Consider the following 25,314-nt stretch of genomic DNA (forward strand, 5'->3'; position numbering starts at 1 on the left):
GCAGTCCTCGCCTGTCAAGCAAGACTTATGGAGGTAGGACAATGTGACACAGACCTAGCCATAGAGAAGGACAGAGCAGAAAAGATGGGATTTAGGATAAAACAAAGAAATAAAAGGCTGAAAACAGGAAAATGAGCAGAGGGAGAGGTAGAAATACGATGAAATTAGTTCGATTTCTTCATGCAGGCCACATTTGGGGGACAGCCTAGCCTTCCCAGGCCAGCAGAACACATTTGGGGGCCAGCCCAGCCTTCCCAGGCCAGCAGACTACATTCGGGGGACAGCCCAGGTTTCCCAGGGCAGCAGAACACATTTGGGGGACAGCCCAGCCTTCCCAGGCCAGCAGAACAAATTTGGGGGACAGTCCAAGCTTCCCAGGGCAGCAGAACCCATTTGGGGGACAGCCCATCCTTCTCAGGCTAGTAGAACACATTTGGGGGACAGCCCAGGTTTCCCAGGGCAGCAGACCACATTTGGGGGACAGCCCAGCCTTCCCAGGCCAGTAGACCACATTTGGGGGACAGCCCAGGTTTCCCAGGGCAGCAGACCACATTTGGGGGACAGCCCAGGCTTCCCAGGGCAGCAGAACACATTTGGGGGACAGCCCAGCCTTCCCAGGCCAGCAGGGGAGACCACAAGACATGACCTCTTAGGCTGGCTTTGCCCTCAATTGTCAGGAAGTTCACCTTCTGTCTAGCCTTAGGCTTTGTTTGCTTATTTATTTTTGCCATGAGAAAAGACTTTTTGGGAGCAAGGACATAGGAACTGCCCCACCCAGGTGCCTGCCTGTATGTGGGGCACCTAGATCCCTAGAGATAAGAGTGATGGGGAGAGGCAACCCCTGTTTCCTGGACTCAGTAAGACAAGCAATCTCAAGCCAAGGTCGGCGGCCCTCATGTGGCACCACAATGGAATAGCAGCTAAGCCCTAGAGAACACTAGCTCACCCCAGACTGTAGGCTCCACCAAGGCCAGAGCTGATGGGACTAGGGGAGAGAGGGTTGCAGAGGTAGGAGATGACATACTCGTGCATGCATCAGTATGCATGTCACTATGTGATGTTTATCATGCAACTCTAGGTCAGTATATATATATATGCATGTCGTTATGTATATCGTATGTATATATGAGAGATATGTTTATGTCTGTGTACATGCGGAGAGGATCATTATATGTATGTCGACTATTTTATGTCTATGAATATCATTGAGTATTTATCTGTGCAAGTTTCTGTGTCATTGGAATGTCTATTTGGCACAAGGTATATATGAATACAATTATGATTCTATCATTGTAAGTTTACAAATTATAACGTCATGGCATAAATCATGTGTATCTATGCCATTATATGGCATCGACACATTATGACACATATGGTCATGTGGTGTGTAATGGCATACAATGACATGCGTATAACGATATACTCTCCAGGTGTGATGGCGCATGCCTTTAATCCCAGCTCTTGAGAGGCAGAGGCAGGTGGATCACTGAGAGTTTAAGACTAGCCTAGTAGTATTCAGGGAAAGTTCCAGGACAACCAAGGCTATACAAAGAAACTGTCTCAAGAAAACCAAAACCAAGCCGGGCGATGGTGGCGCACGCCTTTAATCCCAACACTCAGGAGGCAGAGGTAGGCGGATCTCTGTGAGTTCGAGACCAGCCTGGTCTACAGATCTAGTTCCAGGACAGGCTCCAAAGCCACAGAGAAACCCTGTCTCGAAAAAAAAAAAAAAAAAAAAAAAAAAGAAAACCAAAACCAACCTTAAAAAGGATATATGTGTGTGTGTGTGTGTGTGTGTGTGTGTATACTTTTTTTATTCTTCCATGCCTAAGGGCAATTGGCTCTAGGATCATCTCCAGATGCTCCAAGTTCTCAGACACTTAAGTCCTTTATATGACATGATGAAATATCTGCACACAGCTTTTACACATCCTGTTTACCCAAGGTCCCTTGCTCGCCAAGCAAGCACCCTACCACCTATATCCTCAGCCCTCTTATATGCTTTAAATCTCTAGATTTATATCTTATAATACAATTTAAGTGCTAAGCAAGCAACTGTACTGCATTAGTGGGGAAATCGTGAGACTGACAGAGATGTGTGGAACTTAAGACACAGCTTCCTTTCTTAGGGTCTCACTCAGCTCCGGCCTCCACCTGCTTGGATTACAGGCATACACCACATACTTTCCTTGCCATTAGAAACACATTTTTTTCTTCAGTCTGGCCAGTAGGATTGCCCCGTGGGTGGAGTTACTTGCCACCAAGCTTGACCATGTTTGATCCCCAGGAACCACACGGTGAAAGTGGAGAGCTGATTCCCTCGTGCAAAGTGTTTTCCGACCCCCACATGCATGCCACAGTACATAAGCACACAAATGAGTATCAAAAAAATTTTTCCAGTCCGTAGGTGTCATAGGTGTTGAAACCCACACTGAGATCCTTACTCAGTGTAAATGCTGTTATATTATCTTCATTTTATAGTATCTATAAAAATGTCACTATATGTCTATGGAGCCACCGTATCTATGTGAATCTATATCACTATGGATATATTCTTGGGCATGACATGTCATATAACACTATATGTGTAAGCACTATGAACATGTGTTTGTAGTAGGTAACTATATACCCAGTGCTACCCCCCCCCCCATGTCTCACAGTCTGTCTTGGTTCATGCATGTTGCTGGCATGTGTACAGGGCCCGGCGCCATGCATGTGAATGGCGATGCGTGTGTGCTTTGCTGACTAGCACCCATGACCTGACAATGTGTAAGGCGCTGGTGGGCACACTGTGCCATAGTGGCTTTGCCCACCTCTTACGCTACCAAGGATCCTCTAGATCAGCAGTTCTCAACCTGGGGCCTGCAACCTCTTTGGGAGATTGAATGACCCATTCACAGGGGTCACCTTAAACCATTGGAAAACACGGGTATTTACATTACAATTCAAAACAGTAGCAAACTACAGGTATGAAGTAGCCACGGAGATAATTTTATGGTTGGAGTCACCACAACATGAGGAACTGCATTAAAGGATCGCAGCCTGAGGAAGGTTGAGAACCACTGCTCTAGACTTCCTTAGACCAAAACCAGAGGCAAGCGACCTTCATTTTGGAGGTGAAGAGAGTAAAGAGAAGATGGAGCAGCAATTAGGGCCAAAAGTAAAGGCCCCCTCATACCCTAACCCTTTATTCGCATTGCCAGAAGGTCTGCTTCTGGGGCTTCCGGTGACCCAAGCCTTTCCATCTCCAGGCTGTGGCTTAGCCTGGTCTAACTCTTCTTGTGTCAGGACACCCAATCTCTCTCTTGGGTGGTGATTCTGTTCCCAGGTTCTCGGGGAACCCACACAACCCCAATACCCCAATAACAGAGTCTCAGACAAAAGTGAAACAAGTCCATTCTTTATTTGTATGGAGAGCCCTGTGACCCCTACCCATTCCGGTCCATCTGGCCTCCCTTCTGGAATCCCCAGTCCGCTTGCAGGTGTGGCACCAAGGCCCACACATCCAGCCCCACCCATCTCCTCAGACCCGAACGCAGGACAGCTGTCATGGTGTTTCCCCAGTTGTCTGGGGTCAGGAAGAGCAATGCCTGGGGGGGGGGGGCAGTGAAAGTCTTTCGGGAGGGCGCTGGCAAAACGGGGAGGTGTGCTCACCTGTCTCCTTGATCCCGGGGTGAAGGAGGGCGGTGGCAGGTGGCCGCAGCGTGGCGCGGTCTCCGAAGCCCACAGTACACTCATCCATAAAGTAGGAAACACTACACCCTCCAGTGCTGTTAGTAGTGCTTTCTACTTTATGGGTGACTGCACTGTCTGTCTGTCCACAGGTATTCTTCAGGCCACCTGCTCTTCCTGCTGACTCCTGCTTTAAAACAAAGCCCTCTGCCCCCCCCCTCGCAGCTTCTAAAGGACCCCCCCCACTCCCGCCCGTGGCCTCCGAGGGCCCGCCCTATGCCTTGTGGGCGGTGACTCAGCATGGCGCCAGACTAGTCTCCCCCCCCCCCCCAACTTCCTCTTTATGAGACCTTCCCTTCCCCCCTCACCAGGTTTCCACCCTGTTCTCACCCTTCTCGGGGACACTCAGGTGGAGCCCACGGCCACCCGAGAGACTCAGCCCTATCTTTAGAACTGCAACCCCCTGGGTGGTGCCTCCAAGTCTTGAATCCAACTGAGGCAGCCACGGTCTCCTCCCCTAAAACCCTCGTTGTCCAGCCTGGGCATTAGAGGCTCTGACTCCCAGAAGCTGGTGTCCCTCCCCATCAGATCAAGGCCCTGAGTCCCTCAGTCCCGGGAGGCTGTTCCCCAAGCTGGAGTCCAAGAATGTGCCAACGGAAATGGAGGCCATGTTGGGCGGAAAAAATACCTGGGCCCCAGTTGCAGATACTGGTCCCACTTAGGCTTTGCCCACTCCCGATTCCTGTCCTTATCTTCAGCCCTCCTTCCTCAGAGCCTTAGGTGCCTCTTTTTTTTTTGAAGGGGGGGGCGAAGGTGGGGGTGCAGAAATAATTTTCCCCTTTAACCTTGCTTTCAAGAATTTAAAAGATTTTGAAAACTGTTCCCAATGACGGCAGGCAGATCCTAGCGTCATTGCCCCTTTGCCTAAAGGCTCTGGTACCCAAGCCCCAAGCCGCCTACTGTCTGTCCTGAGCCTGTACTTAGAACCAAGCCGGGCGGCGGTGGCACATTTCTTTAGTCCCAGCACTCGGGAGGCAGAGGCAGGTGGATCTCTGTGAGTTCAAGGCCAGCCTGGGCTATAAGAGCTAGTTCCAGGCCACCTGGGGCTGTTACACAGAGAAACCTTGTTTCAAAAAATAAATAAATAAATAAATAATTTTTAAAAAATCAAAAAAAGGAAAAAAGAAAAAAAAAAACTCCAAAAAAGAAAAAGAGAGAGAGAAAAAGAACAAACCTGAACCCAAAGCCTTTCACCACCCTCTAGGCCCAAAGTTAAGGAGTCCTGCTTGGGGCTGGAGTGAAGATTTAGGCCCTTACCTGATGCTGCAGAGCTGAGAGGAACAGGATCCAAAGTGGGGTTCCCTTCAGGGTGGGCAGGGCTTATAACCCCGAGGCCACGTGGGTCAGATCTCAGGGCGCCCAACGGTCTTGGAGCCCGCCTCCACAACGCAAGAGAGATTAGCCACCCCTCCCCTCCCTGGGGAGTGCAGACTGACAGGAAACCAGAGACAGGGCTGGGTATTAGCGGGAGGGGGCTGAAGAGGCCATTTCACATGCTTGGGGCAGGTGGCTTCCTGGATCCCAGGCCTGCCCTTTCCCAGTGGAACCAGCCACAGGAGATGGTTCAAGAGTTGAGACTGACTCATTGGAGTGATCCCGGTAGATAGCAGTTCCCTGCTAGGACCTTCAGTGAGAGCCCAGAAGAGTCCTGAACCCCAAGTCCTACACCCCCACCGCCAACCCCCACTGACAAGCCCTCCTCTGGTCACTGAGACCAAGTAAGGCATGGCTGTTCCATGCGGTCTCCTGAGAGGCTGTGGAAGAAGTACAAAGGCTTGAAGGGAGATGGAACCCATATCCCAGTGAGTCAGTCAGTATCCTCAGTACCCCTGAATGTCACCAATTCCCCAGGCCTGGCCAAGCCCTCAGCATCATGGGAGGGGGTCTTCATTCTGTTTTTAGGGTTCTAGGGTCAGAAGGACAGGCCATGTTAGTGAAGATGAGGGTCCTTGGGCAGGGCTTAGGTGTCTTGGAGTCTTGGGGGAGGGGAGGAAAAAAGACTCTAACCAGGAGGTTCTCTTGGCCACCGGATGTGGGCGCGGGTCCACCCACCTGCATGTCACCCCCACTTTCCCCATGGGGAAGGCAGGAAACTACCCAGTCTAGGGCCCCAAGCTGGGGGATGGGAACTAGGTGGGGGTCTGGACAGGAGTTTACTGGGCTGAGTGTGGACCCCATATTTTCCCCAGCTGTCCCTCTCAGTGAGCTTGGCTCTGGAATCAAGAATGGCCTTGAGGGGCAGTTAGAAGAGGCAGGGGACAGGAAAAAACCACTATTGACTCCTTCCGGGAAGGCCATGAGAGTCTTCTCTGGGTACCCCATCTAGACATGGGACCACACATGCCTTAGGGAATACAGATTCAAGGCCCAGAAAGGAACTGGGGAAAGTCCAGAGAGAGAGGGAGATTGCTCCACATCTTTTTCGTCTGCAGGAGGCACTGCCATCCTGGAAAACAGTTACCTGTCCCAGGTGCCCCAATGGAAAGTCGGAAAGTGAGAGCATGACCCTAAGGTCTAAAGAAATAGTGGGGAACAGCCTTGCAAGGCTGGCTGGCCCAAAATAGGACAGTGTTCCTTTAAGAGACCACCACCAGGCCTCAGACCTGGGTGGAGGGGAAGTGGCTGCCCCAGGAGATAAGAGGATAAGAATATCAAAGTTGTGCAGTAACCTGGGTTCCTGGACCCCACTCCTTCAGGGCTTCCCAGCCCTTAGCCCTATCACTGGAGAGGCACTCTGCCCTGGAGAAGTGCCGTGGGGAAGCCCGGGCCTGGTTTCTGGGCCCAGTTGTGCTATAGATGTTGAGTAAGATGTTGAGTAAGTCAGAGCTGAGAGTCCGAGGGGCACTCCAGTCCTGAGCAAGGCAGTGGAGGTCACTGATACCTACAACCTTCTAAGAAGAAGCTGTGTTGCATTCCCTCTGAAAGCAGTCTTTAGTGCCCCAACCCACATGGGGCCCAGCCCCTACCCACAGAGTTTTTGGGATCAGGAAGTTTCTTGGAGGGTCTGGAATTTTCTGTGGTTCCCATCTTGAGGCTGGGACTGAAGAACAAAGGAACTGAGAAGGAGCCCAGGGCCCCTGTGCCTTGGGCTTCATCATTGCGGGGCCTAAAACTCCCTAAAAATGAGAAGCAGAGAAAAGACACAGTAGAAGGCAGGGGGTAGCATCTTAGGAAGGTCACCAGGGCTGTGAGTGTCCGAAGAGTGAAGGTGTCCTGTGTGGAACGGGGTGCTGCACTTCCTAGAGTGAACATAGCAGACACAGCCAGCTCAGGCCCATGGCTCACCTGGAAGGCCTTCTCCCCACTCCGGGACACCCCTGCCTCCTGCAAGGACACAGGGAGAATCACTTGGGACCCTGGGACCAGTGAGGTGACAGACAGAAGTCCTGGAACATACAGGCACTTCTGAAGGACAGGCCTAACCCTCACTGCTGCCCCCAAAGTTTCCTGTTGCTTGAGCTCCCCAGGAAGAGAGAAACAAAGCCATCTTTTTTGTTTGTGGTGGTCTGAGGCTAAAGGGGGAGGGATTAATGTCTCCCTCTGTTGAGGGGGGGGGGTTCACGTAGATGATTTGAACTCCACCCTTGGAAACATGTCCAGACACAGTGAGGCACACGAGGCTGCGGTCACCATTTAAATTCCGCTAAAAAAAAAAATAGTCTCCAAGGTTTTCTGGTTTCGACTTTTCCTTTGTTTTTCAAGATAGGGTTTCTCTTTGTAATACTGGCTGTCCCGTAATTCACTATGTAGACCAGACTGGCCTCAAACTCACAGAGATCCTCCTGCCTCTGCCTCTCAAGTGCTGGGATCTAAAGTGTGCACAACCCCTATCCTTGTTTTTTTGTTTGTTTGTTTTAAGACAGGATCCTGTATAGCTCAGGCTGGCCTTGAATTTGCTATATAATCAAAGATAATTTTTGTTTGTTTGTTTGTTTGTTTTTAAGGCTGGTCTTGAGCTTGCTGTGCGATCAAGGATAACCAAGACTTTGGTCCTCCCGCCTTTCCCTTAAGTGCTGGGATTACAGGCGTGTGCTCCAACCTCCACCCTACCTAGTGCATGCCAGGCAAACACTCCTCCACCAGTGCAGTTCCACCTCCAGGCCCGGGTCCTGTCATCCTCATTTCCTGCAATACCTCTGCTAAGTGGAAGAGGGAATGGGAGCCGGGAATGAAACCCTGTTCACCTAAGGGATGGGTCCAGACCGGGACTAGCGATTCTGAGGCACTCTAACTCACCATCTTTGCTCCCATCCCTTTGTAACTAACCCTGAGGGTAGCCATCTTGTCTGCTGAGATGATGCTGTGGGCAGGTAAAGTTAGCCTGAAGAGAAGATATGAGGCCCTGCTATGGGGTGCTCTCTCAGCTTCTGAGAAGGATGAAGTTGAGGAGGAACTTGGGGTCACTGTAGGAGGATACAGGGGAATTCTGTATACTGGTGTGTAGGATCATTATGGATAGGTACCGAGTAATCCTCCTTGGTGCTGAGGGGCTCACTGGGGCCAGAGTCATGGGGCGACGGACAGATATCAGCAAAGGCCTTCTAGAAGAAGTACAATCAGAAGAGAGTTTGGAAGGGGCAACTGGACAAAGAGAAGAAACGGAGAAAGGGATCCTTTGAAGGCCTTTGCCTTACTAGGAGTGCAGGCCCGAAGAGTGAAAGAATTTGAGAAGAAAACCAAGATTTTCTTCCAGCAGCACAGGCCTGGGGCCTCACTCAGTGGGCAGGTAGGCAGGCAGGCAGAGATGGCAGGCCCGATAACCTGCCTTCTGAAGAGAGAAGCCACAGGAGCTAACCACTCACAAACAGGAAGTCAGAAGGTTGAGAGGCCCACCCTTCAGAGAACTAGTGTTGAGGCTGGGGCGGGCCTGCCACAAAGGAGGGAAACTGATCCCCCAGCATCACAAAACTGGGTAAAGTTGATCACTAAAACTGCTGAGGCCCTGCCTGGCTTCCCTGGAGGGGCAGTCAAAAGAAAGCCAGGGACAAGGGAGGGGAACACCTCAAAGACCTTAGACTGCCAAGTTCCCAGCAGAGGTCAATTCAGACTCAGGAGGATTTCATCTCAGTGCCCTAGGGAGCACAAGAGTTGCTGCCTAGCAGGGCAGGAGAGTGGGCAGGCTGTCTCCCTTGGCCTCTGCCTCCTTTGTCCAGGCAACTTCCACATCCCACCTCATGCTCTCCTGTTGACAAGGGGTAGCTCCAACATGCAGGGCCCATTCTGGGAGACTGTTTTATAGGGCTCTGGCTCAGCCGTGCTGACCTAAGACAGGGATTAGAGCAATGAACTGACCCTTAGGAAGCCACGCTGCAAGCACAGAGACAAACCGAATGCAGACTGGGGGAGGAGGGGGCAAGTGCAGGGTTCTTTCCATGGCGTGGGAAGAAGCAGAAAGTCTGGGAAAGAAAGGGGGTGTGTGTGGAAGGGAGAAAGCCACCCTGAGAGTGGTAATGAAACCAGACACATTGTCCTCTGGGATCGCCTAGGGACACAGACAGGAAAGCGAAAGTTCCCTCTACCTATGGGTGCCAAACCTAACGTGCATAGCTGTTCTGGCTTTCTAGATTAAATGTCTTCTCTCTCTCTCTCTCTCTCTCTCTCTCTCTCTCTCTCTCACACACACACACACACACACACACACACACACACACGAGAGAGAGAGAGAGAGAGAGAGAGAGAGAGAGAGAGAGAGACTGCTATGTGGCGTGGGAGTTAGCCTGGGATCCACGTATTTACCTCTCTGTGCCATAAGAGTTGAGAGCACATGTAAGGACTATGTTTGGTCCGCATCTCGTTTGATCACGCTGACAGAGGAAAGCAGACAAAGAGAGGACTTGGGGAGAGAGGGAGAGTATTGCCTGCCATGATCTCTCAGTTAACCAGAATCCTACCCCTGATATGAGAGCCAAGAGGACACAATGGAGAGACAAGACACTTGGGTCTCTCTATAGTGTAACTTTAAGCCTGTTATTCATCCTGCCTCAAATCCCATCCCACCCGCTGCTTCAACTGTAGAATGGAAGAGATAGCTGACCAAAGGATCTGATTTTACTCTAGAGTATTCCCCAAGGACAAAGGTCCAAGGACCTTGGTGGTCCGGGGAAGCAATAGTACCATGTTCTAAAACCTGTCCAGCCAGAGGGCAGCTGTGCATCTTCCTAGATGGATCCAGGACAGACATCCTAAAGACCAGAGAGGGCTCCCTAGCAGAACTCTCCTCTTCCCTAGGAACAGGGGCAAAAGGGTTGTCTAGTCCTGTCAGCCTCCTGTCCCCCACAGGATTCCTCGCACCCGGGCACAGCGGGAAACACAAGAAAAGATGTGGGAAGAGGAGACCATGATGTGCAGGAGCTAGCCTGGGCTCCATGTATGTATTCACCTCTCCATGCCATGAGAGGGGCCCGCGGAGCACCCAGTAAACGGTCTGCATCTCATTTGATCATGCTGGCCCAGTAAGGCAAATGTCAGTATCCCCATTTCAGATTGAGGAACCGGAATCTCGGCCAGGTTAAGTTTCTTCTTTCTAAATATCAGCCAACAGTCTGCATCCCGTTTTTCTGTTCCCCCAAAGAAGTCAATTCTAATCGCCCCCAAAGAAATAATTCTTCCATAAGAACCCATCAGGCTCCAGAATCCCCAAAAGTCTGAGGAAGGAGCTGGGAAAGTCTACGGGAGAGACGCAGGGCCACTTCCCTGCCCCAGGCTTGTGGGTAGGGCCAGTAGATGTGACTAAAGGGGTCACCAAGTGGTCTGCAAAACCTGTCAAAGGTCACCGTCCCCCCAGCCCTCTACACTACAGCAGTCAGGTGGGGGAGGGGTAGCCATCAAGCCTCGAGGGCGTCCAGGAGTGGAGTGAGCAGCAGCAGCGGCTCACAGCGGTGGTGGAGCCGTTAGAAGTGACTCAACCAGAAAGTGCGTTTGCAGTGACGCCCACTGGGCCCCACAGCCAAACCTCAAAAAGACGAAGTGAGAGAGACACACAGGCCCGTGGGGGCTGGGCCAGAGGTGGAGGCCTAGTGCAGAGCTGGCCTGGCCAAATAAGGGCAAATGTTCTCCACAGAGACCAATGGAGCCTGAGTGTCAGCGTCATGGGGTTGTGGTTCCAAGAGGGGGAGGTGAGAGGCTGGGGACAAATGGAGGTAGGAGATGGGGGCAGGGGATCCAGGCCCTCCTCCTCTAGGGGTCTGAGGATTTGTGAACACAGTGGGGGCATTAAGGGCCCCACTCCCAAAGGGACCTTGGTGCTGAGGTCTGGAGACTTGAGGTCACACTCCCCCAGCCCCACCTGCCTGCTGGGGTTCCAGGAGACAGAAGGAACACGTGGAGGGCTGCCCTCCCCAACCCTGCCCCTGCCCCCAGGGTGGACATCAGTTCAATCCTGGACCCGGGTACCTCTAAGCGGGTAGAGGAGGAGCTTGCCCATTCCAGGGACAAGCCTACCTCATCTTCCCCAGCAGAGGCCTGGATTCCAGGTCATGCCCCACCTCTCTGTCTGAGACCCGCCCTCCATCTTCCTGCTTCTCTAGGGTGCAGGGCTGAGGAAGTGAGTCTACTCAGCGGCCCAGAGAAAGTGCCGCAGCTGCCGTGCTGGGCTGAGGAAGGTGCCAGCTTGTCTCGGGGCTTTGTATCACTCCATTGTCCCGGGGTCATCCAGTCCCTGCTAGGACCAGAGCTCTTGAGGAAACTAGGTTGTTACTGGCACCCTCTCCCTCCCAGAGCTCTTTCCCCTGCCAAGTATGGATTTGTGCTTCCCCCCTCTGCTTTTGCCATTCAGTCACCCAGGGAATGATCAACAGTTACCACCATCGCCATAACCACCATACTTTTCTGACTAATGGCCCTACAGAGATCACTCTCAGGTATTTTTCCAAAGCAAAAAAGGATTCAGAGGGTGGCAGGTGCTGGGTTTGAGGAGCAGGAAGGAGGGACAACTAGAAAGCAGCTGGGGGTCCCCGCTTTGGTGACTGAAGCCCCCCCCCCCCCCGTTTGCTGTGTAGTACAGAATCAGGGTCTCCGTTTTCAGGGGGAAGTACACGTATGGAAACAACCCAGAGAGCTCTGGAAAAGGGCCTGCTAGCTCCTGACATACGGGCACAGGCATCCATCAGCCATGGGAGGGACCCAAGGAGAGCTCCGTGGGTCTCAAGTCCTCTGCGTCACGCTGCCTGACCTCTAAGGGACTGTTGAGATGTTGTGTCAAAACTCAAAGGCCCCACAGTCTTCATCGTAGTCCCCAGGATCTAGACATCTTGGTGACAAAAGCATAGTGTAGTTTGCTGTGCACTTGGTTCCTGTTTCCTGGGGCACTCGCGCAGCACGGCAGCACCTTGAGATCGAAAGCTCTGAGCCAAATTTGGACAACACACCTCACCGCGGTGGTTCCTCTTGGAGTAGGCCAGTATGGTCTGGCCCTGTCACTCACAAGGTGGTGGCCTTACTATGATTCCACCAGCCCCAAGGTTCTGACTTTCGCGCTGCTGGAGGCTTCTACGCCCAGCCAAAGGCCCAGGCAAGCAGCCATGTCTTTCACTCACTCACCGGCCACACTACAGTAAGAACCAGATGTAGCTGTCTGTTCATCAGCTCAAGCGAGACGAGAAGGGAGACGGCTGTGAACGAATGACAGAAGCGACAGCAGACACGCCGTGAATCCAAGAGATGGAAAAATAATTAGTCCTGAAGCCATTTTACCAGATACAGAACTGAAGGTTCATAACAATGACTCTGAGCTACATAGAGGTTAAGTTGTATCCTGACTTTTGTGGGCAGATAGCAAGGTATGTAATAAGTTAAAAAATAAGACCAGGCATATATCTCAATGGCAGAACATTGCCTATTATGCACGAGGCCCTTGGTTCGATCCTCAGCAACATACCCACACACACACACTCGGAGAGAGTGAGAGAGAAAAGCAGGCAAGTCTAGTCATGTAGGCCTGCAATACCAGCTATGCAAGAGAATTAAGAGTTCAAAGTGCACACTTTTAATCCTAGCATTCGGGAGGCAGAGGCAGGTGGATCTTTGTGTGTTTGGGGCCAGCCTGGTCTACAGAGCAAGTTCCAGGACAGCCAGGCTACATAGAGAAACCCTGTGTCAAAAAAAACAAAAGCAAACAAATAAACAAACAAAAAGTTTAAAGCTCCTGCCTGAGCTGCAGAGTAAGTTTCTAGACCAGTATGAATAATATACTGAAGTGTTTCAAAGTTGAGTGCAGGGTGGGGGATGCAGCTCAGTGGTAGAGTGCTTGGCTGAGAAAAAGGAAGAAGGAAAGGAAAGTAGAGAGGGAGGGAGGAAGGGAAGGAAGGAGGGAGGGAGGGAGGAAGGGAGGAAGGAAGAAAGGAAGGAAGGAAGGAAGGAAACAATATACCTAGCAGGCACTTTGGGTGCCCTGCATGCCCTCTTCCACTCACACTATCACAGGCACATTTCTCTGGCCAATGGTTGCCATGGCTTTGTCAACTGCGGTGTGGAGAGGAGCTTTGTACTGAGTACAGTACACACTTTCAGTCCCAGCTCTTGGGAGGCAGAGGCAGGCAGCTCTTGTTGAGTCCGATTGCAGTCTGTTCCGGTGAGCTGCAGACCAGTCAGCTAGGGCTACAATAGTGAGACCCTGTCTCAAAAAAATAAAGGAAGAAAGGAAGGAAAGAAAGTGTGTAGACAAGATGACTTAAAGTCACAGAGACAGTGTTAGCAGAGGCAGCAGACCCGGGATGCAGGGGCTCTTGCCCTTGGCGGGAACACATTTGCATCACACACACAAGCATCTCTGTTCCATCAGGGTGCGGTGGGGCCACAATCAGACTGCAGGTGGAGGGAGGTGGGGAGGACAATGTAGAAGAGGATGGAAAATGTGGGGCACAGGCTGGCAGGTGCCTAGTGCTTGGAGAGGAATGGAAGATGCAGCTGGAGAGAACCGAAGGGCTGGCCCCATTTCCCTTTGACCATTTTCCCTTCCTCCCTGAACCATTACTGCCACTGCCTCACGTGGTTAAGTTTAGATGTGGGTTGGGAGGTGTTAAGAGTAGGGTGGTTAGCAGGGTCCAGTGTGGAGGGACAAGGCGCTAAGGCTTCAAACAAAAAGCATCACACAGGGCGTGACCACAAGAGCAACAGCAGCGCTCAACTGTGGACACTGCCTTGTTTGAGCTGAGGCCCAATTAATCATGGCTAAGCCACTTTAACCCGCAGAGCGTGTCTCCTTGCTGCTAAATAAGGACTATGTCCCAGGAGTTTTGTAAAGATAGATGAGATAATGCATGTCAAAGACGTTTGTCAACTACCAAATACTATTTACATCAAAGTTTACCACATGGAGTGATCAAAGTTTACCACATGGAGTGATTCCCAAAGTAAGGTACTGGTCTGTCTTTACCACTACCTACCTGCCTCTTACATAGTCAGATGGGGTGTCTGAGGGATGCCAGGCCTGAGCCGTTGGCTGTACCCAGGCTGAGGGTAACAACGTAGTGGCTCCATCAAGAGCAGAGTCTCAGTCCCTGGCCTGGCAATCCCGGCCTGAAGTTAGACCCTTACCAGCCTACCTCCCTCTTCTTAGGGAAATGCTGTCTGTGGAGACGTCCCGACACTTGCTGTATCAGCTACCAGCCATCACTGTGCTGACGGTCACTTAGCCCCTCGGTTATGTGAGACCAATACCAGGGGGTAGAAAACGAGGTCAAGGCAGCATTCTGAAAGCAGCTCGGCTGCCACTGTTTCTAGAGTTTTGCCTGAGTTGAATCTGTCCTGTTGAACAGGAGGGGAGCTTTGTCCCCCTGAGGGACAGAGGTCAAACCACTGAACAGGAGACCAGAAGGAAATAGGCCTCATGATGGACACCTGCAATTCTAGTTACTCAGAAGACAGGGGAATCACATGTTCAAAGTCAGCCTGGGTTGCAGGGTGATTTTAAAGTCAATGTATAAGATTAGTGAGTCTGATTCAACAAGTATGAGGGCTGGGGATGGTTTAGTAGAAAATCGTTTGCCTAGCATGAGGAGGCCCGGGGGTCGATCCCGAGCACTGAAGTGGGGACAGCCAGGTCTTAAGACTCTGGGCTGACTCAAACCTCATGAGCTAGGGCAGTCTAAACAGCAAGTACTGGACTGAGCCCTTACTACCTTGACATAGAATGCAAACAGTAGTCCTGGAATTTGAAAGGCACCTTCGCCCGTCACAGGACAGCCCACCCTGAGAGCCCAAAACCTAGGTCCCATCTCAAGGATCTTTCGGCTCACACAAAGGGTGGGACTCTGGCACTTTCTTGCCTATCTGGGCTGCACGGTTCCAGTACCAGAAGGCAAGGGAGTGATGGAAAAGCAGCTACCAAGTGGTGGGCGCTGCAACAAGCCCCCCTGCCCCCATGATTGACAGTGGCTGTCTTTCACTTCCTGTGAGATTGGCAGTTGGGGCCCAGCTAGGTGTGGGACTCAGACAGCTCTGGTGTGGTTATTTGCACAGGCTCTTCTTGCCTCCCCTCCCCACAACTGTTTCCATTCTCACCACGCAGTCACGTCCGGGCCGTGCACACAGGACAGCAGCTGGGGCTTTCCAAGGGACTTCTGAGAAAGCCAGTGAAAGCTTGGGTGCTGGCTCTACAGCCTGGGCACACTCTTGGGGAAACCTTCCTTATAGGAGGGAGGTTCCAGCCTGGCGGAGTTGCTCTATCTACCAAGCCCCTTTCTGACTGACACCCAGCTGAAGAACTCACATGCTAAGCTCTTATTTTAGATGACCAGAAAACTCCTTCAACAGCTCAGTTAGAACTGAGGGTGATAACCTTAGAGCTTGACGGCACAGGTCTCAGTGGGTACCCGAGTGGATGTGCGCGGCCTGGTCACTACCAAGTTCTTTCCATAGGCAGGGACAAGTAGAGCCAGGACACAACCACACAGCCAGGGCAGAAGACTTTCTCACGTTTTCCACAAGTATTATGGAGTTTCCAGAGCGTGGTGGAGGTGCCTCTGCTAGCAAGGTGGTACTCCCCCAACGGGGAGGTTCTGGGCATTACCCCAATTTTGACTAATTATATTGAATAGCTAATAACTGGTGAGCAAATTTCACATATTACTCTTTATTATTTGACCTTTTTGAGACAAGGCCTCACTATAAAGACCAGAGGGGTCTTGAGCTAACCCCAACTTCAGCTTCCGGGTGTTGGGATTCCAGGCATGAGCCACATCTGGCCCTTTTAGACTAGCTACATCATTTTATTTTTCATTTCCAGTCTTTAGAATCCAGAGTAAGCAGACAGGACGAAAGTTCACTCCCGTTTTACAGATGGAAACTGAAGAATACTAAAACAAGAATACAATGATACACTTTTTATTATAAAAACTACCCATTTTGGTCAGTGTGACATTCATTACCCATGGGCTTCCTCCTAGACCAGAGGAGAGCCTGCCTTCCGTGCAAACACAAAAACACAGACCAGGACCCAACAGCCACTAAGGCTAGTAAGAGAAATGTGAAATGAAAAGGAGAGACAAAGGGAGGAAGAAAGAGGGGTACAAACAGGGCAATGGGGTAAGGGGACTAAGGTCATGGATTCCTTCAAAGGGGACTGCTGCATCAGGTCTAGGTGGGACACTTGGCTTCCAGTCAGAGGGGTTACCTTCATCAGGACTGCAGATCCGACAATATGCCAGCTAGCACAGCAGAAAGGCTGTACCCTGCAGCCTCAAACGCAGCCCAGAGAGAGAAAGGCTGGCCTCAGAGCTCACAGGGCAAGTGAGCCCTCACTGTGAGAGAGACAGGAACATAGGCATGGTCACAGCTTTAAGTGTATCCCAGAAGTTTATTTTATTGGTATCTGACAAAGGCAGAGCCTTGGGCAGTGGTAGGAACCAGCCTCTTACTCTCCTCCATCAGTCTCTGAGACTCCACCCAGCAGACACTCCCACTTCACCAGGCCTCAGAGAAAGTGAAATGACTCAAGGGCCGGATGTGCTGCTTTCACGGGAGTCTGCTGATGCTGAGACAGAGGGCAGGGAGCATCTGGAGTTCCGCCTGTTTAGTTCCACGAAAACAAGCACGGGCCAGAAGAAGAGAGAAGACACCGTGGGCTGCACCTAGCTAGGTCTTTATTGCTGTGTCTCTGGATTTGTAGGCCACTCCCCGACTTTTCAGCTCCCGAACAATTCCTATGACAGGAAAAGAAACAGTCCCATGAGAGAGTCACAGGGATAAAGCCACCCAACTGCCACTGTGAACCGAGGATGCCCGATTATTACCTAAAATCCTGGCAAAGAGCAGGGGACAACTAAAAGTAGGACTCACACAATCACCAAAAACAAAGGTTTGGCCGGGCGGTGGTGGCGCATGCCTTTAATCCCAGCACTTGGGAGGCAGAGGCAGGTGGATCTCTATGTGTTTGAGGCCGGCTTTGTCTACGCACTGAGTTCCAGGACAGGCTCTAAAACTACAGAGAAACTCCATCTTGAACACCCCATCCCCAAAGAAACAAACAAACGAACCCCCCACAAAGGTATGAAGCCAAATGTCTGGGTGATATCAGTCAGGTTACTCCTGTTAAATCACATAAAAGACTAGCTTCTCCTGGGCCCGCACGGAAACACTGTTGCAACTGTTATTACCTTGGGGCAGGCGACCAGTGACTGACACAGCATATACACCTGGCTTAAAGTTACCTGAGGAAGAAAGCAGATTACAATGGGAATGAGTTAAGATTGGAGACCAATGGAGAATTAAGCCAAAAATGGAAGAGGGGTGGAGGGGTGTATGTGTCCCCACATACATATGGAGATGGGAAGACAACTTTAAGTCAGCTCTCTCCTTCCATGTGGAGTCCCAGGATCAGACTTAGGTTGTCCTGGCATTGCTGAGCCATCTTGCCAGCCTCAAGACTCAGCTTTCCCATAACTCCACCTTTCCCACCCTGAACAGCACAAGCTGCCGATTTATGGCATCCCCGCAGACCCTCAGGCACATTCCCAGCACTGCAGAGGCCAGGATGAGAACACTTACTGACTCGCTGCCACTTGGAGACCCAGCTGTCTTCTGGGCTCATCATCGCGATGATCCTAGAGAGGGAAATTCAGTCAGCCTGAGCCTGCCTGAAGAGCGGGCACTGAGCAAGCCATAGCCCCGGGAGAGCAATCTGAGGAGAAAGTCATCACCAGAGAGCTGGCACAGTTCTAGCGCTGGGAAGGAGCTGACTTAGGAGGGAGTCACAGTGATCTTTCTGTCTCTGTCCTCGGCCAGCCAGTGAGAAGAGCTTTACACACAGATGACCAGTACTGACTATGACCAGCCCAATCACTAAGGGCTGGAGCCAGCTGCAAAGGACTCAAAACAATGGATCGTTTTACTACAAATGAACGAGACTTGACCAAGCCCGTTCTCTAATGAGCTGTGCAGTCTGGAGACATTTCACAGACCTTTACCAATGGGACTCGGGCCTACAAAGTTCCTAGTGCAGAGACTGACAGAGCAGACAAGGACCACTTCTTATTCCAACAATCCTCTGGCAGGTGGCTGCCTCCACATGATGGCAGTGAGCAGAAAGGCGGCTGAAGGGCTAGGAAGGCACTGTGCGAGCAGGCAGGCACTATGGAGTCACAGAGGTTATTTCTGTTCCTCACCCAGTAGTTTCGTACTCTGAACTGTCAGGTCTGTTCTAGGAACTGACACGTGTTGACTGCCTCCCCAAGGCCATTTTGCTTCCCTGGCAACAATGCTAGAGTCTATGCTTTTGCTCATGGTTTGAGTGGACCTGATCTCACTTCCAGGAGTGGCAAGAAGGGTAGGAAGAGCTAGATGGCTCCGCAGGCGGATCCAGGACAGGCAAGCACAAAGGCTTTCCTCCCACCATCAGTACTCTCTCTGCCCTCACAACCTACCCTTCCAGTCGACAACTTATTACCCAAATGACTGAATCTAAAGACAATGCCCACACTTCTCCAAACATGCCCGGGGTTCCTACCCTCTGCCTCTGCTTCAGTCATACTCCTTTTATTTGAAATGTTCTTTCTACCTCATCTCAACTTCCTACAATCCTATAGTTCTAGTTAGGCTTGAGCAGGCAAGCCTGCAATCCCAGCTACTCTGGAGGCTGAGGCAGGAAGATTTCAAGTCCAAAGTCTGTTTGACCAACTTAAAATGATGCTGTTTCAAAAATAAAAAGTCAAGAAGAGGGCTGCAGACACTCTCTCTCTCTCTCTCTCTCTCTCTCTCTCTCTCTCTCTCTCTGAGGTAGAACATTAGCTTTGGCATTTGCAAAGGCCCTATGTTCAATCTTCAATAATATACATGAAATAATAAACAAAAATGAAAAAAAGAATCTTATAGTTCTCTCAGATAAACATCTACCTCCCCCGACTTCTGACTAAAATAACGTAGCTCTCCTCTGACTTTCTTATTCTCTAAAACTTAATATGCACTGGAATATACAACTCAATAGTAACAAAACAAACCAAATTTAAAAAGTGGGAAAAACAGAATTGGGGATATATTTCAGTCAGCAGAGTGCTAACTTCGGATGTCCTAATCTGGCTTCCAGTGGGTGTGGTAGTGTACAGCTTTAATTCTAGCACTCAGGAGGTAGAGGCAGGAGGATCAGGAGTCAGCCTCTATTACACACCAAATTTGAAGTTAGTTTGGGCTGCATGAGACCCTGCCTCAAAACAGGGTGGCAGCGGAGGGGCTTTTTAAAAATTTCTTTTCTTCTCTGTTCTTCCCTTCCCTTCCTTCCTTTTTTTTTTTTTTTTTAAAGCTCAGGGTGGCCTCAAACTCTTGATCCTCCTGCCTCTACTTCTCAAATGCTGGGACTACATACAGTAGCACACCATCACGGCCAAAGGATATGAACGGATTATAAACATGTAAGACAAGTGACATTGGGCTTGGAATGCAGCTCAGTGACAAGAGAGCTTGCTTAGGGCATGTAAGATGTGGAGTTCAATCTCTAGCGTTGAAGAGAAGAACTTTAAAAAAAATTATATTTATTTATTTATTATGTATATAATATTCTGTCTGCAGGCCAGAAGAGAGTACCAGACCTCATTACAGATGGCTGTGAGCCATCATGTGGTTGCTGGGAATTGAACTCAGGACCTTTGGAAGAACAGGCAATGCTCTTAACCACTGAACTATCTCTCCAGCCCAGAAAAAAAACTTTTTAAAATGGCTTTAGCAATAATAAAAGACCAATGTTATTAATTACTAGGGAAAAACCCACAAGATATTTCCTACCTATCTATTATGGTGGTAATTACAGATATACCCTGTAGTCATGAGGATGAGCCTTAAACCTTAAAAAACAACAAACGAAAGCCAGGCAAGACACACACCTTTAATCCCAGCACTTGGGAGACAGAGGCAGGCAGATTTCTGTGAGTTTGAGGCCAGCCTGGTCTACAGAGCAATTCCAGGACAGTCAGGGAGACAAAGAAACTCTGTCTCAAAAATAAAAACAAAAACTAACAACCAACTAAACAAATAAAAAATACAAGAACAAAAACCCAGAAAGTAACAGGCAGTGGTGAGGAGGAAAGAAATTGGAACCTTCAAGTTTTTTGTTTCATTAAATAGTTGTTACATTGTGATATAACAATTCTACTCATGATATAAAACCAAAAGCTCCAAAGCAGGGAAGCAAGCATGTGTAGATCTCTTCAGAGCTGCTTTCTTCATAATGGCCAAAAGGTAAGAAACCACAGCAACAACAGGTAAAAACTTTACAATCTGTATCATACACATACATGTAATAAAAACAGCCAACTTAAAAAAAAAAAAGAAACTTTTGGGAGACAGAGAATAGCCTAGTGATTAGGAATACATACTGCTCATGTATAGTTCCCAGCACCCACACGGGGCAGCTCACAAGGATCTGAGGACTTTAGCCTTCTTGGGCGCCTGCATTTATGTGCACACACCCACGCATATACATGTAATTCAATAAGAAAAATAAATCTTTAAAACAATTTTTTAAAAGGTTAAATTGGTAAGAACTCAAAGTGTGCCTCTTATATCTCATTGTGTAACTCAACATCTTTCAAAGCAACTAGCATAGACCTTCACCTATATATGGGAGCAACTCCTTTTAGACTTTGTAATTTCAGACAGGGTCTCATGATGCAATAAAGGGCTAGGACTGAAGGCAGCACCAACACACCCAGCTTCTTCCTGAAGCATCAACCTTGAATGGCTAATGAAGAAGCCATAATGCGTATTCGCAAGCACAGGAACCGAAGGTTCCAAACCGACATCTTTTTTCCCAATCTTTTATTTTTCCCTAAAAGAAATCAGGCCCACCTTCATAGAACTTTAACAAATACTAGGTCTAAGCCCAGTTTAGATGTAAATCTTTAATTGGCCTAGGGTCCAGAAGAAATCTAGCAATGCTGATGCCTTGGGGAAGAAGAGCGGGCCATTCAAACTTATCTCATTTCCCTTTGTCCTGGCTGGACCATGTCACCAAAATATAGTCCTCTTACAGGCCTCTTTGAGATGATCAAGTTTGTTGTGTTTTGTTATTATTTTTCTAGTTAGCTTACTGGGGGAGTGCCTTCCCTCTCTCTCACAGATGCATGCATGCCAGGGTGTATGTGCTGAGGTCAGAAAACAATTCTAGGAACTCAGTTCTCTCCTGCCACCTTGTGGGATCCAGGACTGAAGTCAAGGTTACCAGGCCTCCCTGCCATCAGGCATCTTTTTTTTTTTTTTTTTTTTTTTTATTTTTCGAGACAGGGTTTCTCCGTAGCTTTTTTGGTTCCTGTCCTGGAACTAGCTCTTCTAGACCAGGCTGGCCTCGAACTCACAGAGATCCTCCTGCCTCTGCCTCCCAAGTGCTGGGATTAAAAGCGTGCACCACCACCGCACGGTGCCATCAGGCATCTTTACCTGCCGTGCCATTGAGCTGGTCTTATTTGAGACAGGGTCTCACACAGTCCAGGCTGGCCTCAAACACACAGAATTAAAGCATGCCCTGAACTCCTGATTCTCTGGCTTCTCTCCTTCAGAGGACGAGATTACAGGTACAAGCCCCTACACTCACTAAGATGATGTTTGAGGGCAGTTTATTGTAATCACCTTCCTTTCCCTTCATTTTTAAAATGGATCTTAGTGCATGTGTTTTTGTGGAAGCACCAGAAATTAAACAGAGGTCTTTGTATACGGTAATCAAGCTGTACTGCTGTATTATCCTTGCAACCCTTCAGCATCAAGGAGCCACCACCCCCTACATCCTGTGCCAGGCAGAGTTGTACAAGATAAACATAGTGTTATCATCACTGAGCTGACAAGAGTAGGGGAGCTTTGTTAAACAAATACAGAAAAAGGACACATCATTTTTTGGGGGGGGGGGGTGTCATTTTTTCTTTGAGACAGGGTTTCTCTCTAGCTTTAGAGTCTGTCCTGGAACTAGCTCTAGTAGACTATGCTGGCCTTGAACTCACAGAGATCCACCTGCCTCTGTCTCCCAAATGCTGGGATTAAAGGTGTGAGTCACCACTACCCAGCCCGGACACATAATTTTATATTTTCTCCTAGCCACTGTTTGAAACAGTAAAGACAAGATGAAACTAATTTCAGTATTTAATCAAATAAATCCAAAACATTAACTAATCTTAAAAATTAAGATAAGTAGGCATCCTTTTTTTCTTCAAGCAGAATCTCTGCTCTCTGGTGTATCTCTGACACTTAAACATATTCTAATTTGAACGAACCACTTCTCAAGTACTCAGCAGCTACTGGCCCAGATGCACAGTTAGTGGGTCTCAAAAGAACTGTTGTGACCAGCTAGTCTTATGACCTCAACGATCTGCTCCGTATTTACTTCTTGGGCCACAAGTCAACAGGATGCAGAGGTGAACAAGGGACCACGGCGGGGCTTACCCATCGAATGAGGAGCTGGTGCAGTCATACACCATCTCTCTGTTGCCCTTCATTTGCAGGTACGCTTCGCAATTGTCACAGCCGTCATATTCAAACTGGTCTATGGTCTGGAGGGAAAAAACAGACAGGATAAACATGAACAAGGTCTTTTGTTTGTTTGTTTTTTGAGACAGAGTTTCTCTGTAGCTTTGGAGCCTGTCCTGGAACTAGCTCTTGTAGACCAGGCTGGCCTCGAACTCACAGAGATCCGCCTGCCTCTGCCTCCCGAGTGCTGGGATAAAAGGTGTGCGCCACCACCGCCTGGCACAAGGTCTTATTATCTTGATGAAGACAACCTCTTGGTTCTACGTAGTCCAACACCTACTGGTCTGCAAACTATTTCTAAATTCCACCCTCACATGCCTTTCTTCTCTCATCGTCCCTAATTCAGCTTACATACTTTTTCTAGTCTCCTTGGGGTCAGGTACCCCCTCCAACTCTCTCAGCTGCTTTGACTCCTAGTCCAACACAGTAATCCACCGAACCGCCGGTTGGGGAGCCAAGCGTATGCTGAAAGGCGGGTACGACCACCCGTGCCCTCAGCAGGCCCGAACGCCCTGCTCACGTTCCCGCGACGTAAACAACGGCTCCCTTAGGCTTCCTCCTCCCCTGATGACCTCCCGGGCTCTCAGACCTTTTCCTTTTCTGTCTGTGGCCCCATTTCACCCTCTTTCTCCCATTCTGCCTCTCCAGTCGTCCCTACAATCAGGTCCCCGACCGACACCTTGACTAACGAGCACAGCAAACAAGCCCGCAGATGCCGCAGGTCTTTCGGCACCGTCTCCAGGGCCATCCTCACCGACGCGACAAATCAGCCGCAGGAAGTAAACAGACCACTACCCAGAATGCCTGCCACTTCCTTCACGTAACTTCCTCTTCCGGTGCAGCCGGTCGCGGCCCCCCCCCCCGGAGGAGATGGTTTCTCCCGTAGGGGGCGTGGGCGGGGCAGCCGGCCGCCACCTGGGCCGCGCGCGTCACCTGGACTCGCGTGAGCGAGCGGAAGACGGTGCGCTGGGGGCGGGACTGTGGGGGTGCGGTCAGCGCCTGCGCAGGAGGCGTGGCGCGGAGCGGCTTGCGGAACTGAGCACTGTAACGCGGGCCTTTTGATGTAGACGCCTGGCGGCAGGCGCCGATTTTCTCAGGCTCTCTAACGAGAGCCTAGATTGTTTTGTCTGCTTGTTTTAATTTGTTTATTTATTGCACAGTAATTTCTGAGCTGGTGACCTTGAACTTTTGATCTCCCTGCCTTCTCTTTTGGAGAGCTGGGATCGTGGGCGCGTGACACAGCGCCCGGGTGTTTTACTTTTTCGAGACTAGGCTGATCTGGTAGTCCCTGCCCTCGCGTCTCAGCCTCCCGAATGCTCAGGATCCAAGCTTGTGGCTTCGCGCTAGGTTGTTTTAAAACACGAGGCAGGGAGTCCTTGCCTTTCTGGGTCGTCTGCAGAGAACAAACCCGACACGGCCCCACCCCTTCATGAAACTGCGAGAGCGTGTTAGGGTTGCGTTTGCGGTCCACAGGAATGCTAGCCCCAGCCGCGCAGACGGGTGGGGGGAACGCATATCAATTCCTCCTAAAAAAAAACCTCTCTCGCTTGCGCCTCCCGGCTGAGAATTTACGCCATTGAACAGTGTAGGACGCAAAAGTCCTTGCCTTCTGAACAGGGCACCCAGACACCTAGTATCCTGAGCAAACCATACAGAAGAAGAACAAGGTTTGGTGCAGTGTAAACAGAGCAACCCCCCCTCCAGACCCTAGGGAATCTGTGGAGGGCACGATACACGAGCCGTTTGAAAAGACCCCCACAAGAATTCATACAGAAAAGGTACCAGTTCTCTTGGCGTGTGGACGAAGTGTAGTCATTGTGTTTATCTGAATTGGAGCGCTGGGATATAAATAGTCGCAATGCCTGCTATTCTGCCTTCCAGCCCTTGTAATTAAAACTGAACTACAGAAAGACTGATTCTTGGCTGTCCCAAGCTGTGTTCGTTCAGACAGGGTCTGTAACTGGGTTTTGATGCTTTCTAGCAGTGGGAAATAGCTTTCCAGTTTGGAATACATTTTCACTGCACTATCTCATGTAAGCCTTGTATCAACTCCGAAGGAGGATCATTTTATTGATGGGAAAAGCTAGACAACCCTGCTGGGGAGCTGACTCAGGACCCAGAGCATAAAGCTGGGCATGATATAGTAAGCACTATAATCACAGCACTGGGGGGCAGAGACGGGCAGATCTCAGGGGCTTCAGGGCCAGCCAGTCTAGTCAAAACAAAGGTCCAGGTGCAGTGAGAGACCTTTTCTGTTGTTTTCTCCAGAGACAGGGTCTATTATGTAGCTTTGGCTGTCCTGGAACTTGATATGGAGATCAGGCTGACCTCAAACTCACACCAGAATACACATGTGTATACACACATACACTACATGCACACATACCAAGGCAGCATATTTGGTTTGGTTAAGGTCAAAAAGCAAGTCACCAAAGCATCAGCGTGAGCAATAGTACAATACAGATAAACAACTGAATTGCGATAGGACCCAGGCATGCTCTCTCTGATCTTATGAAGCCATGTTTCGGTAATCTAAAAGCAACCTTTCCTTACGAGCTTTTGATATCACAAGTAACATAAAGCCAGATATAATAACATTGCCTGCCTATAATCCCAGTAATTGGAGCAGGGGCAAGCAGGAGGATC

The 25,314-nt window shown here is 49.9% G+C and overlaps 1 protein-coding gene across 1 annotated transcript; it reads right to left on the reverse strand.

The window, feature by feature from the left end:
• Nucleotides 1–16,505: 16,505 nt before the first annotated feature.
• Nucleotides 16,506–23,496, reverse strand: Supt4h1 (SPT4 homolog, DSIF elongation factor subunit). The gene is made up of 5 exons (XM_041663866.1): nucleotides 23,348–23,496; nucleotides 22,585–22,691; nucleotides 17,716–17,771; nucleotides 17,325–17,378; nucleotides 16,506–16,871 (listed from the first exon to the last, which is right to left on the reverse strand). The coding sequence occupies exons 1-5, from the start codon at nucleotides 23,414–23,416 to the stop codon at nucleotides 16,804–16,806; spliced, it is 354 nt and encodes a 117-aa protein (XP_041519800.1). The 5' UTR covers nucleotides 23,417–23,496; the 3' UTR covers nucleotides 16,506–16,803.
• Nucleotides 23,497–25,314: the final 1,818 nt, after the last annotated feature.

Source organism: Microtus oregoni, unplaced genomic scaffold (assembly GCF_018167655.1).
Source record: "Microtus oregoni isolate MIOR12 unplaced genomic scaffold, Mior012 000015F_ref0000493, whole genome shotgun sequence".
Taxonomy (NCBI): Eukaryota; Metazoa; Chordata; class Mammalia; order Rodentia; family Cricetidae; genus Microtus; species Microtus oregoni.